Below are 12,858 nucleotides of genomic sequence, written 5' to 3' on the forward strand. Positions count from 1 at the left end.
ACCCTTCAGTACTCACTATGTAATGAAAATTCGCTGCAAATTAATGCTACGGTTTGATTAAGCCTAACTTTGCTTTTTCTAAGTCAGAATTAATTATATACATTATGGGTAGCTGAAATCTTGATTTTGCAATACTTCTTTTAACAGAGGTTTCGTTGACAAAGCTTCCACCCTAGTTTTTATGCCAGTGCACATATAACTAGCACAAAGCACAGCATGGTTTTGTGAAGAGCAGAACAGAGGTTGACTTACTCAGTACAGCCTTAGGGAAACCACAATGCATCTTAGGATGTGTAATGAAACACGTATTGTTCACCATTCTTTGAAAATAAAGAGAAAAATATACATTCATGAGGAGCCATGAAAAGATTAAACATGAATCAAGTTTTAATTACTGTAATTCATTGATATTAATCATTATCATCACCATGATCATCACCTCAACCTGGAAACAATGTATACATTATCATCTGGAACTTATATAAACATTGTAATAAATTATCAAAAAAACAGCAATTTAATATAATACTGGCAATAAGCCAGCCTTTCAGGGTACACCAAACAGTGTTTGAGAAATGATTTCCTGTCTACAACCATAAACACATAGAAAATGCACCACTGGGCCAATGTATTATAAACACTAGGCCGTACCAGATTTAGAAGCTGAGATTATGCGCACCAGGCATTCGTTGACAACCCGATGAGTCATTTGATGAGTTAATTATGTTAGTCAGTCTGGGATTTACACATTAAGAGCTTTATCATGTGCCTCCACAAAAAATCTTCTGTATCGGAGCTACTTTCTAAATACAGTGCATACTGTCTTTTATGTTTCCCAGCTAACTGAAAAAAAAACATTATTCTTACCATCAAATCTGTTCATTTTTTGATACACTGCTTGCTTCATCTTAAGGTTTAAGCCAGAATGTATTAACATGATGTGCAAGTGTGCTTTGTGATTCAGGTCCTGTCATTGTTTCCTGATGTATATTAGATATCTTTCTATATCTTAGGTGTAAAGCAAGCAGAGAAAAAGGCTTCTATATTCATCTTCCAAAAGCTTCCAAGAACCCATGGAAACCAAACACAAAATGACAAATGTTGTTGAAAAGAGAAGCACAGAGATGCCCCTAGCCTCAACCTAAATTAAATCAAGTGAATTTACAGTGAAAGCATTAAATTCTACCTGTTTCTTTCTTTTTACTCTTGTATGGAAAAGCATGAGGAAAATGATTCATTGCCAGCACTGTTTTTGTCTTCAGTCCATTCAAGCATGGTTCATATGGGGTTCGTGGGTAAGCTGCACACAGCAAGATGGAGAGGAGTTGTTTCTCTGTCTGTTGTTGTCTCTCTTATTTCTAAAAGTAGCCGTGTTCAAGAGGAGCTGGGCGTTGTGCAGTGAGCATGGGAGGTTCCAGGCCTTTCTCAGCATGTGTAGAACTAATGCAAGTCACTAATCCAGTATTATCTAACTCATCAGCTGTGCGGATTAAAGGGGCATCGGAAGAGAGTCCAGGATATCACCTGGCTGGGGCACAACTTGTTTTTTTCTGTCAGTTTTTCTAGGCAACAAGTCATTATCAGTAACTCGTTTAGGGCAGGAGAACAACACACAGCAGTGAAATGGCTCTAATGAAATCTGGAATGCTATGGAGACAAAGTAAGTGATCATATCTTTCCTGATTGTCTTATTGAATGGTATTAGTGTAGTGTTTAATCAAGCTTAAATGCAACACAGGCAAAAATGATACATTGCCGGGTGGTACTGGTGCATTAATCCATTCCAAATATATACTACAGAAATGAAAATCTTATTCACATGATTATTGAACACAAATACCTCTAGCTGAGGGTTAGCCTAGTCAGAAATAGTGCACTGAACACGGTAGCATTGAATTTAACAAAACAGAAATCACAAAGTTTTGTTTACATTGTGTTCATAAACCACAAGACACAGACACACAAAAGATGGAAGATAGAAACCAAGCTATAATAATTACATAATGAGCAAATGTGAACCATTGAGTATCGATCACAGTCCACTTATTATTCTATGACAGTAACATCAAGTAGTCTTTGAAGAGACGCTGAGAGCCAAGGGCTTTGTGGCACACAGGCATGGTTATGGAAGGATTGAAGAGGGTTTATAATAGAAAGACCTCCACCTTTGATCCAGGCTCCATACTGAGGCGCTGGAAGAGGAACTGGTTTGATCTGTGGGTTGACGGGAACCTACTATATTATGAAAATGAGAGCCGGAGAGACTACGAGAACAGAATCCGTTTGAAGCACAAATGTACCTCTGTCAAAGCAGGACTGGAATGCACAGGTAAGACATGGGGGGAGGGTTTGAGAATTCAAATCGAACTAGCTCAAAAACGCAGGCCACAAATAGCTTTATATTGTCAACAATTTCCCCATTCTCATGTGTTTCGGGTATTTGCCTTATCCTGTTTCCTGTCTTTTTGGGGCATATAACCTGATTGTCAACAGAGTTCTCCAAAAAGTGCATGCACATCACGTTCGTGTGAGAAATAATACTGTCCTGCCTCAGGCTGCCCTCTCACTCCCTTGTGTGCGTGTGTCAGGTGTGGACCCTCCAGAAGGCAAGCCCCAGGAGTGCCTCGTCCTGGTATACCTGAAGGATGGCTCTAAACTGGTGCTGTGTGCCGACAGTGAGGACGAGGCGCTGTGAGTTTTTCCTGACAGACAAGACACCCCTTTCTTCCCACTTGACATGCATTGTTAAAAGAACAAATAGTGGAGTTCGGGGGGCGGGGGAGCAAAAGCTATAGTGTCATGACAGCTGCTGTCACTTGCACCAGTAGCTGTGAATTCTGTTGGGCAGACGCTTTTAAAATGGATTGTAATCTTTACGTTTTAAACTGTCTGGGTGGTGAACACCCTATATTGTTGTAACCCCACTTGCTCATTGCATGTTTCTCACCTGAAAGGAATCCCACTTTATGACATATTTTGTATTGTTAGATTAATGCATGAATGAATAAATTACTTGAAAGAAGGTTAGAAGGAAGGAAGGAATTAAATTAAATGTTAATAGATTTATTCAACGAGTGACATTGTGTGATTTCATGTTTACAGAGCATGGAAGCTGGCATTACTGGAAGCAAGAGCAAACCCGGTAAGCAGCTGTTTTTCTGTTTGTTTTTGCTGGATTTCCTTCCCACAGACATGGTTCACCGTGTCCCTCTGTGGCATATTGTAGAAATTCTTAACTAGTTTCCCATCGGGGTTTGGATGACATGCAAGTCAGGGAGAAGCGTTAATCATCACGGAAAAGCAGTTCCGCTTGGAAGAAGTTCAGCGCTATGCATTCTTGAAACTGGTCCACTTTGTAATGGTGGGGTCATGACTGGGAAATAGCTCCTTTCCAAAATGAAGTTCTATAGAGGACATCATACACTCAATAATTCAGCCTGAAGTAAGTCACTGTGCTCTTGTGTGACTTTTGCATTTCACTGACACTCAATTATATTATGTGATAAGCCTCCCATCTGGATTGACTCTGGTTTCCTCTCTCAGCCGAGCACTGACAAGACGTGTGTGTTTGGGAGTGTGTGTGTGCAGAAAGATGCAGTCATGATTCCTCTTCATGCAAGGGGCACAGCTCTCCAGATCTATTGGCAGCTTGTGTCACAGAACCTGGGTAGACAAAGCGTACTGCTGACATCAGCACTTCTGAAAGTGAGGGGTATTGATTATTTAGGAAGACGTTTCATCCACGGCTGCCAGGAAACTGTACTATGATCTGGCTGGGAAAACAGTCTGCTCCCTTGGATTAATCACAGCCCAGAGACTGCCTCGTCACCCGGGGAGCAGCTGGCAATTTCTAGTAGCCTTCAAAACCGCTCCCCACACTGGGGACTGGGAGAGGGCCTGGGGCGAGACACGGGGCAAATGTCGTAGTATAGTGGAGACAACAAGCAATCTCAAATCATTGACTGCCCTTTATGTGTTAATATATGCGTTTGAAAGATGTTTACAAATTAGGACAGGACAATTCACTCAGCTTGACAAATTTTGCATGTGTTGTGGCATTATTTAGGGATTATAAAAATATTGATGGTGTGTGTGTGTGTGTGTGTGTAATTCTGCTTTATACTTGTCATCAGGAGCTGTGTTGTGACAGGCTGTACCAAAGTGTGCAACTCTACAGTCCTGCAATGTCCAAATGTGCAGTGTTTTTGGCAGATAACCTGTTTAAGTTTAATTTCAGACTAGTTCTTGGTTTCAGTCTTTGACCTCCTGCATCAGCGTAGCTCAAACATCTCCAAGACAGTTTAAGACAGTAATACAAGATGACAGAATGGGATAGAGAGGCCTTCTGTCACATGAAAACACACACAGAATAACAGGGAATACTCAGTTTCAGCAGTGTGGGATATGTCAGTGCTGGCCGGTTATCCTCCTCTCCTGCGATGACATTCAGTATCTGACAGGGACACACGGGCTTTATCCACACATCCCAACACTGCACCGAAGGACCTGCAGACCAGGGGCCTGGCTTGTGTCTTTAAAAGTGAAGAATCATGTCTCGACACAGGCCAGGAGGAGCAGGGGAGGACCTTCTGTGGTTCTGTTCTGTCTCAACAGTTCTGTGATTTCTCGCCACAAGATGCACGCTGCAGTCAAGATATTTTTGGTGCGAAGCACTCAGAATATATCAGACCACTCATTAAGTAACAAAACGACACAGAAACAAAAAACAGCTTGATGGCAAGGCCTTTGGGATGCAATTACATGCAACAGTCATTCCAGGACAGCTGAACGATTCATGAAAAAGAAAAGATTCTGGCCACATCATTATTCTTCACCAAACATTAACAGACTTAATATTTTTGCTAAAAAATCAAGTGATTAGGGAACAATGACTCCATAGCCTGTCCATACAGACACAGTAACATTCCTTCGTTGAAGCTTGGTCTTGTTGGTCAGTGTTAGCTATATCACGCTGTACATATTTTAAAAACATTTTTTTATCTGCTTTACAAAGCTTTCACCATTGTTTTACTTCGTTGTTATCAAGGACAGGTGATTTGAACCTTTTCTCTGAATTGAGTCAGAATATTCTGGAGACAAGCAGTTTGTTCTGCTTCGATCATGTGACGGTGATAGCTGGGGGTACAAAATCCATTTTAACGTTCGTCTAGAAGAAAAAGGACCCCAAAGCATCCCATTCCTGCCTTAATGGAGATTCTTATCAGTATGCATGTTGTGATGTAACAGTGTGGGAAAATGGCTGGAGTTCGTGACAGTTGCTTATTCTTAGTCCTCCTTTGGATCGTGGGACCGTTGGGTTCAAATTGGTCTTTTTTCATTTACAGCAACTGAGGTATGTTATCCATTCACCTGGTTTGGACAATGTTCTTAATATATTCTGGAGGTACATGATGGCAATAACTATGCACATGTGTGGAGGGATATGTCTACATTTACATGTCTACCTGTCACTCTGCTTAAATGAGCAGCACGACACTGCACACATGTGACCTTCTTTATCATTTTAACTGAATTTCATGGCTTCATCTCTGAACACAGCCTGTCTAGTGTAGTCTTTAGGTGTGCAGCTAGGTTTGAAAATGAAGGTTAAACAAATGACCTTTGTTTTTCACACATGTCACTAAACCATGCTCAGTTTTTCATCTTGCAAGCCATTTTCTGTCCAATGAAAGTATCTCACAATGGCACTCTGCTTTCTGTGGCGTTTATACAATTACAGCAAACATGAGGGTTTATTGTGTTAAATGAGAGTAAAAGTCTGAGCACCAGCGTAGACAGCTACTATGATTCACACCGTGGCTTTGACACTTTTCATATTTTTAATGAAATCCCTGCTTGGGTTGAGTTTTCAATTACCACAGTCTCTTTTCACTTCCTTGCTATTGTTGGAAAATGTACATAAAATAAAACAACTCTTTTCCTAAATTACCTGAAGGCAACTACTTATTTGAGCTTACATTACACATTCTGGTTGTATTTAATGCTGAGTATTATTATTAATGTGTGGATATCAATAATATTAGAGACTTCAATGGAAAAGCATACACAGGGTAAATTGTTTAACAATTACATTACATTAGTTGAGGTGTGGTTTGTATTCCTTCTTTAAATTGATGCCTTGTACTTCTCTGTATTTTTGCACTTTGTTTGCACTTATGTTGTAAGTCGCCCTGGATAAGGGCGTCTGCCAAGAAATAATAATAATAATAATAATAATAATAATAATAATAATAATAAATAGCATTTTATCAGCCCACGCAAATGGTCCATTGTGCAGTTTATCTAAACCATTGGTCTTCAGGCCATTGAACTTTCCCCCCAAGACAGACAGATACTGACCTGACAGCTAGCAGACAGAACTATGGGAAATTCTCGAGCTGCCTCTTCTGTTGTGTGAGTGTAGCTGTCTGCCGTCGATGTTGTGTGCAGGGCTGCTGGGCAGTGTGCTGTCACTCAGTCGCCCCCTTCCTGCTCTCCCTGTCCTATCAGAGAGACGGGACTGTGACAGGAGCCTTCAGCTCAGGGCAAAAGCACGAGGCGAGGGTCAGGCCCGAAGTGGAGCAGCGCCAGACAGAAACACTGACACGAGAGGTTTATCATGGCAGCATAAAACTTATTTTACTTTGGTGGCCTTACACTCCATATAACGAGACATACTGGATTTAGTATTATTTACTGATGTGTTACGGTTGTAATGTAGATGGTCATCACAGCTAATCGAGGAATATGGAAGCAGAAGGGACTGTAGCACTTGCCTGCTTTAATTGCGTCAGTGTATCAAAGTAGGTAGTGTATAAGTAAGTAGTGTATATGATGTAACAATGTACAGTAGTCTCTCTTAGATACTCAGAATTATTATTTTTAGAAAGACTTGAGTCGGGAGGATAAAGCCTATTTAGAAGGAATGGACAAGAATCTGTTTGTTTGTTACTTTGTCACACCAGCAGAGGTCTCCAGAGTTTTCAATTCAGGGAAGATTGTGTGCATATTAGAAACATGTTACTTGTTCCCTTTTCATTGTATTCCTTCTGTTCGTTTAAAAATCACACTCTTGATCTGGAAGTCGTGTAGCGTTCTCCATTAATCTGGGGATGTTACAAATTCCTTCGTTGTGTAATTAGTGTTCAGTAGCTCCACAGGCCTGTACTGAGATTACAGTCCCTAATGGGGCCCTTAAAAGGAAAATATATAATTCATACAGCATCTGAAAATAGTTCCTGACATTTATGTCATATTCAGTTAGAAACCTTACGTCTGTATGGTTTATTTTAGGAACTGCCAAGCCACAGCATTGGATTTTTATGTGTTGTTCACTGTATCTACATTTCAACTTCTTTCTCTGTCATAGAATTAAAAAAAAGATCAGTTTATGAATGTAGAGGTAGCTTTTCTAATGTAAGAGCATGTGATTGTACTATCTCTGTCCATCTCCCTAGGTGTACATGTATGATCCGTACGATGACGCCTACCACACCATTCCACTGGACAGCCACAATGCTGTCTACATCAGCCCTGCGTATCCAGGATACGGCTATGGAGGTACCGACACATCCCGTGACAGCAACTTACACCACAGCTGCCTTCCATATAAAGCATCCAAATTGGGTGAACGGTGTAGGAATTACACCCATTTTTATATGTGGTCCCCCCCATTTTAGGGGCTCAAAAGTATTTGGACAAACTAACATAATCATGAATGAAATTGTGAGTTTCAATACTGGGTTGCAAATCCTTTGCAGTCAATGACTGTCTGAAGTCTGGAGCCCATAGACATCACCAGATGCTGGGTTTCTTCCCTGGTGATGCTCTGCCAGGCCTGCACTGCAGCTGTCCTTAGTTCCTGCTTGTTCTTGGGCCGTTTTGCCTTCAGTTTTGTCTTAGAAATCAAAACAAACCAATCAGAGAGAGAGTAAAACATTAGGTGTGGCCAAATCAACTATTTGGTACATTCTTAAAAAGAAAGAACGCACTGGTGAGCTCAGGATCATCAAAAGGCCCGGAAAACCACGGAAAACAACTGTGGTGGATGAAAAAAAAAAATTATTTCCCTGGTGAAGAAAAACCCCTTCACAGCAGGTGACCAGATCAAGAACACCCACCAGGAGGTAGGCGTATCTGTGTCAAAGTCAACAATCAAGAGAAGACTTCACCACAGTAAATACAGAGGGTTTATCACAAGATGAAAACAGGAAACAGGAAGACCAGCTTAGAGTTTGCCAAAAAACATCTGGAACAGTTCTGGAACAAAGATCAACTTGTACCAGAATGATGGGAAGAGAAGAGTATGGAGAAGGGAAGGAACTGCTCATGATCCGAAGCATACCACCTCATCTGTGAAGCATGTTATGGCATGGGCATGTATGGCTGCCAAGGGAACTAGTTCCTTTGTATTTAAGAAGAACACAAGAACATAAGAAAGTTTACAATCAAGTGGAGGCCATTCGACCCATTGTGCTCGTTTGGTGTCCATTAATAACTGAGTGATCCAACGATCCTATCCAGTCTATTTTTAAATGTTCCCAAACTTTCAGCTTCTACCACATCACTGGGGAGTTTTTCCTGATTGTAACAACTCTCTGTGTGAAGAAGTGTCTCCTGTTTTCTGTCTTGAACGCCTTGAAGCCCAATTTCCATTTGTGTCCCCGGGTGCGTGTGTCCCTGCTGATCTGGAAAAGCTCCTCTGGTTTGATGTGGTCGATACCCTTCATGATATTGAAGACTTGGATCAAGTCCCCATGTAGTCTCCTCTGTTCCAGGGTGAAAAGGTTCAGTTCCTCAGTGTCTCAGTAGGACATTCCCTTCAGACCTGGAATAAGTCTGGTTGCTCTCCTCTGAACTGCCTCTAGAGCAGCGATATCTTTCTTGAAGTGTGGAGCCCAGAACTGCACACAGTATCCAGATGAGCTCTAACTAGTGCATTGTACAGTCTGAACATCACTGCCCTTGTTCTCAATTCTACACTTTTGACAATATACCCTAACATCCTGTTTGCCTTTTTTATTGCTTCCCCACATTTTTTGGATTTAGAAAGTGAGGAGTCTACATAGACTCCTAGGTCTTTCTCATGCGTTACTTCCTCCAGTTCTATTCTTCCCATAGTGTAATTATAGTGGACATTTTTGTTACCTGCATGTATTACCTTGCACTTGTCCACATTGAATTTCATCTGCCAGGTGTCGGTCCACAACTGAATATTATCTAAGTCCCTCTGAATAGCCTGTGCTGCCGAGATTGTATCTGCTGAGCCACCTATTTTAGTATCATCTGCAAATTTGACAAGTTTGCTAACTATCCCAGAGTCCAGATCATTAATATAGATTAGAAAAAGCAAAGGCCCTAGTACTGATCCATGTGGAACTCCACTAACAACCTCACTTCAGTTAGAAGTGACTCCTCTAATCAACACCCTCTGTTTCCTAGACATCAACCAGTTCATAATCCATCTACTTACATTACCCTGAATGCCTACAGCTTCCAATGTGAGGATCAGTCTTTGGTGTGGAACCTTATCAAAAGCTTTTTGGAAATCTAAGTATATCATATCATATGCTTTCACATGATCTTCAGCTGCAGTTGCATGTTCAAAAAATTCAAATATATTAGTAAGACATGATCTGCCTCATCTAAACCCATGTTGACTATCTCCAAGAATATGGTTTTCATTAAGATGCTCCTCTATTTTCTGTCTAATCATTTTTTCCAACATTTTACAAGTGATGCAGGTGAGACTGATTGGTCTGTAATTTCCTGTCTCAGTTTTGTCCCCTTTCTTGTGGATTGGTATGACATTTGCTGTCTTCCAGTCAGTTGGCACATCCTCTGTTCTAAGTGTCATTTGAAATATTTGAGTTAGCGGCCTATAAATAATTTCCCTCATTTCTTTAAGTACTGTTGGAAATGTATTGATGATGTGACTGCTGACAAAAGCAGCAGGATGAATTCTGAAGTGTTAGGGCTATATTATCTGCTCAGATGCTTCCGAACTAATTGGACGGCGCTTCACAGTACAGATGGACAATGACCCGAAGCATACTTGCGAAAGCAACCAAATACTTTTTTAACATGAAGAAGTGGAATGTTCTGCAATGGCCAAGTCAATCACCAGACCTGAATCCAATTGAGCAGCATTTCACTTGCTGAAGGTGAAACTGAAGGCCAAAACGGCCCAAAAACAAGCAGGTACTAAAGACAGCTGCAGTGCAGGCCTGGCAGAGCATCACCAGGGAAGAAACCCAGCATCTGGTGATGTCTATGGGTTCCAGACTTCAGACAGTCATTGACTGCAATGGATTTGCAACCAAGTATTGAAACTCACAATTTCATTCATGATTATGTTAGTTTGTCCAAATACTTTTGAGCCCCTAAAATTGTAACTCCTACACCGTTCACCCAATTTGGATGTAAGTACCCTCAAATTAAAGATGAAAGTCTACACTTTAAGCACATCCTGATTGTTTCCTTCTATTGTCTATTGTGATGGCGTATCAAGCAAAAATGATGACAATTATGTCACTGTCCAAATATTTATGGACCTCACTGTATATACATTAGAGTAACCATGCAGGGATGAGCCAGTGGGTCTTCAGTTTCTTTAGATTCTCTTCGATTGGCTTCAGTGGTCAATCCAGCAATCTTGTGGTATAGCAACAGAAAGCCCTAACCCCAGGCATTCAGAGCACAAGGTTCAGGAATAAGTATAGCATCTAGTCAGTGCAGGTTAAAGGCTAAACTTTCAATAAGTCATTGAGGTAAGGAAGAGAAACTGCTTATTTGGTGCTTTGTAAGCCAACAGTGCATTCTTCAAATAGCAGTTACATCCTTTTTCTACTACAATATATTTCACTGTTCCCTTGCCTCCATGGTTCTCAAATAAAAGGTGCTTTTTAAGTTTGCAAAGTACAGACTGAATGATACACGTCTTACACATCAGAAGCAAAACACAAACACATGATCTTCCATTGCTTTTGCCTGACTACCTATGAATTACCGCCATTAATCCAAAGATAAACAGTAGCTCAGTGGAGTGAAGGGACACAGTAACAGCCTGTATGTCACTAACACCCCTCTCCCCGGTGCAGGAACTCACCACGTGCTGGTGCACAGCGACCCCTGTGAGGGCGTGGGGACGCAGGTGGCTCTGGGGCTGCTGGCTGGCATGGCCACTGGGGCAGCGCTGCGCTCTCTCATGTGGATGCCCTTCTGGTTCTGCTGAAGAGATTGCCATGACAACACACTCCAATCCGTTACCTGTACCGGCATCTGCGTCCTGCCTCCACCGCCGGCCACAGCACAGGACTCACCAGCCGGGCTCTGTAGAATCGCTGGCTCAGACAAGACAGTTAGTTAATGTTAGACAGCTTTTCTTTTTAACTTTTATTTTACTTATAAAAGGACACTATCAGTCCCATGCTTATTTATCCAGTTATTGCACATTGATTTGTAACTTTGATCAATGAGGAAGAAACTGTATAATTGAGGACACTTATGTTTTGGGAAAAAACTCATCATTGTAGGGTTTTTCAGTTTGTAGTTTGTAGCTTTATGAACATCAATAGTGATTTATTTGGCTCCAAACAACCTTCTCTCATTCATGAAATCAGATAAATAATCAACTTCTCTGTCAAACTTGTTGAGTTTTTCTTATTAAAGTCAGCTCTTACCTTGATGAGATGAAACTATATAATCATGCTGTAGTTGTATCTTAGGGGGATTTACTCAATTTCCTTTATATATACAAATGTAGTTTTCTGTTTTCAATAATTTAACCAAAAAAAACAACAACAACGAAGCAAAGTATCAATACTGTAGCTTCTATGCTATGGAAGACATATTGAATATTGATCTTGAGAGAAAATGTAAGATTAAAGGAGAATTATCTGTGTTGTCTTCAACTTGTCTGCCCTAAAACAAGGTTAAAAATCAATATTTTCTGCATTATTCTAACAAATTACCTCAAGTATAATATAAAACAAAAACATTGAATCTATATACAGTAAACTGCACCAGAAACAACATAAAGACAGGTATTTACTTGGAAATTCTCTGATTAAATACAGGCCATCTATGAAAGGTCTAAACAATGCTGGTGATCTTCATAAAATAATATACTTCCTAAAGCCATTGTTGAGAAAAAAATATTAAAGTTTAATTATTATATATATATACACTCACCTAAAGGATTATTAGGAACACCTGTTCAATTTCTCATTAATGCAATTATCTAACCAACCAATCACATGGCAGTTGCTTCAATGCATTTAGGGGTGTGGTCCTGGTCAAGACAATCTCCTGAACTCCAAACTGAATGTCTGAATGGGAAAGAAAGGTGATTTAAGCAATTTTGAGTGTGGCATGGTTGTTGGTGCCAGACGGGCCGGTCTGGGTATTTCACAATCTGCTCAGTTACTGGGATTTTCACGCACAACCATTTCTAGGGTTTACAAAGAATGGTGTGAAAAGGGAAAAACATCCAGTATGCGGCAGTCCTGTGGGCGAAAATGCCTTGTTGATGCTAGAGGTCAGAGGAGAATTGGCCGACTGATTCAAGCTGATAGAAGAGCAACTTTGACTGAAATAACCACTCGTTACAACCGAGGTATGCAGCAAAGCATTTGTGAAGCCACAACACGTACAACCTTGAGGCGGATGGGCTACAACAGCAGAAGACCCCACTGGGTACCACTCATCTCCACTACAAATAGGAAAAAGAGGCTACAATTTGCACAAGCTCACCAAAATTGGACAGTTGAAGACTGGAAAAATGTTGCCTGGTCTGATGAGTGTCGATTTCTGTTGAGACATTCAGATGGTAGTCAGAATTTGGCGTAAACAGAATGA

The 12,858-nt window shown here is 40.7% G+C and overlaps 1 protein-coding gene across 1 annotated transcript; it reads left to right on the forward strand.

Annotated features, from left to right (window-relative positions):
• Window positions 1-1,421: 1,421 nt before the first annotated feature.
• Window positions 1,422-12,213, forward strand: plekhb1 (pleckstrin homology domain containing B1). The gene is made up of 6 exons (XM_066699347.1): window positions 1,422-1,660; window positions 2,177-2,329; window positions 2,589-2,691; window positions 3,103-3,142; window positions 7,458-7,560; window positions 11,100-12,213. Exons 1-6 carry the CDS (start codon window positions 1,624-1,626, stop codon window positions 11,231-11,233), a joined length of 570 nt encoding a protein of 189 aa, XP_066555444.1. The 5' UTR covers window positions 1,422-1,623; the 3' UTR covers window positions 11,234-12,213.
• Window positions 12,214-12,858: the final 645 nt, after the last annotated feature.

Source organism: Amia ocellicauda, chromosome 3, assembly GCF_036373705.1.
Source record: "Amia ocellicauda isolate fAmiCal2 chromosome 3, fAmiCal2.hap1, whole genome shotgun sequence".
Taxonomy (NCBI): Eukaryota; Metazoa; Chordata; class Actinopteri; order Amiiformes; family Amiidae; genus Amia; species Amia ocellicauda.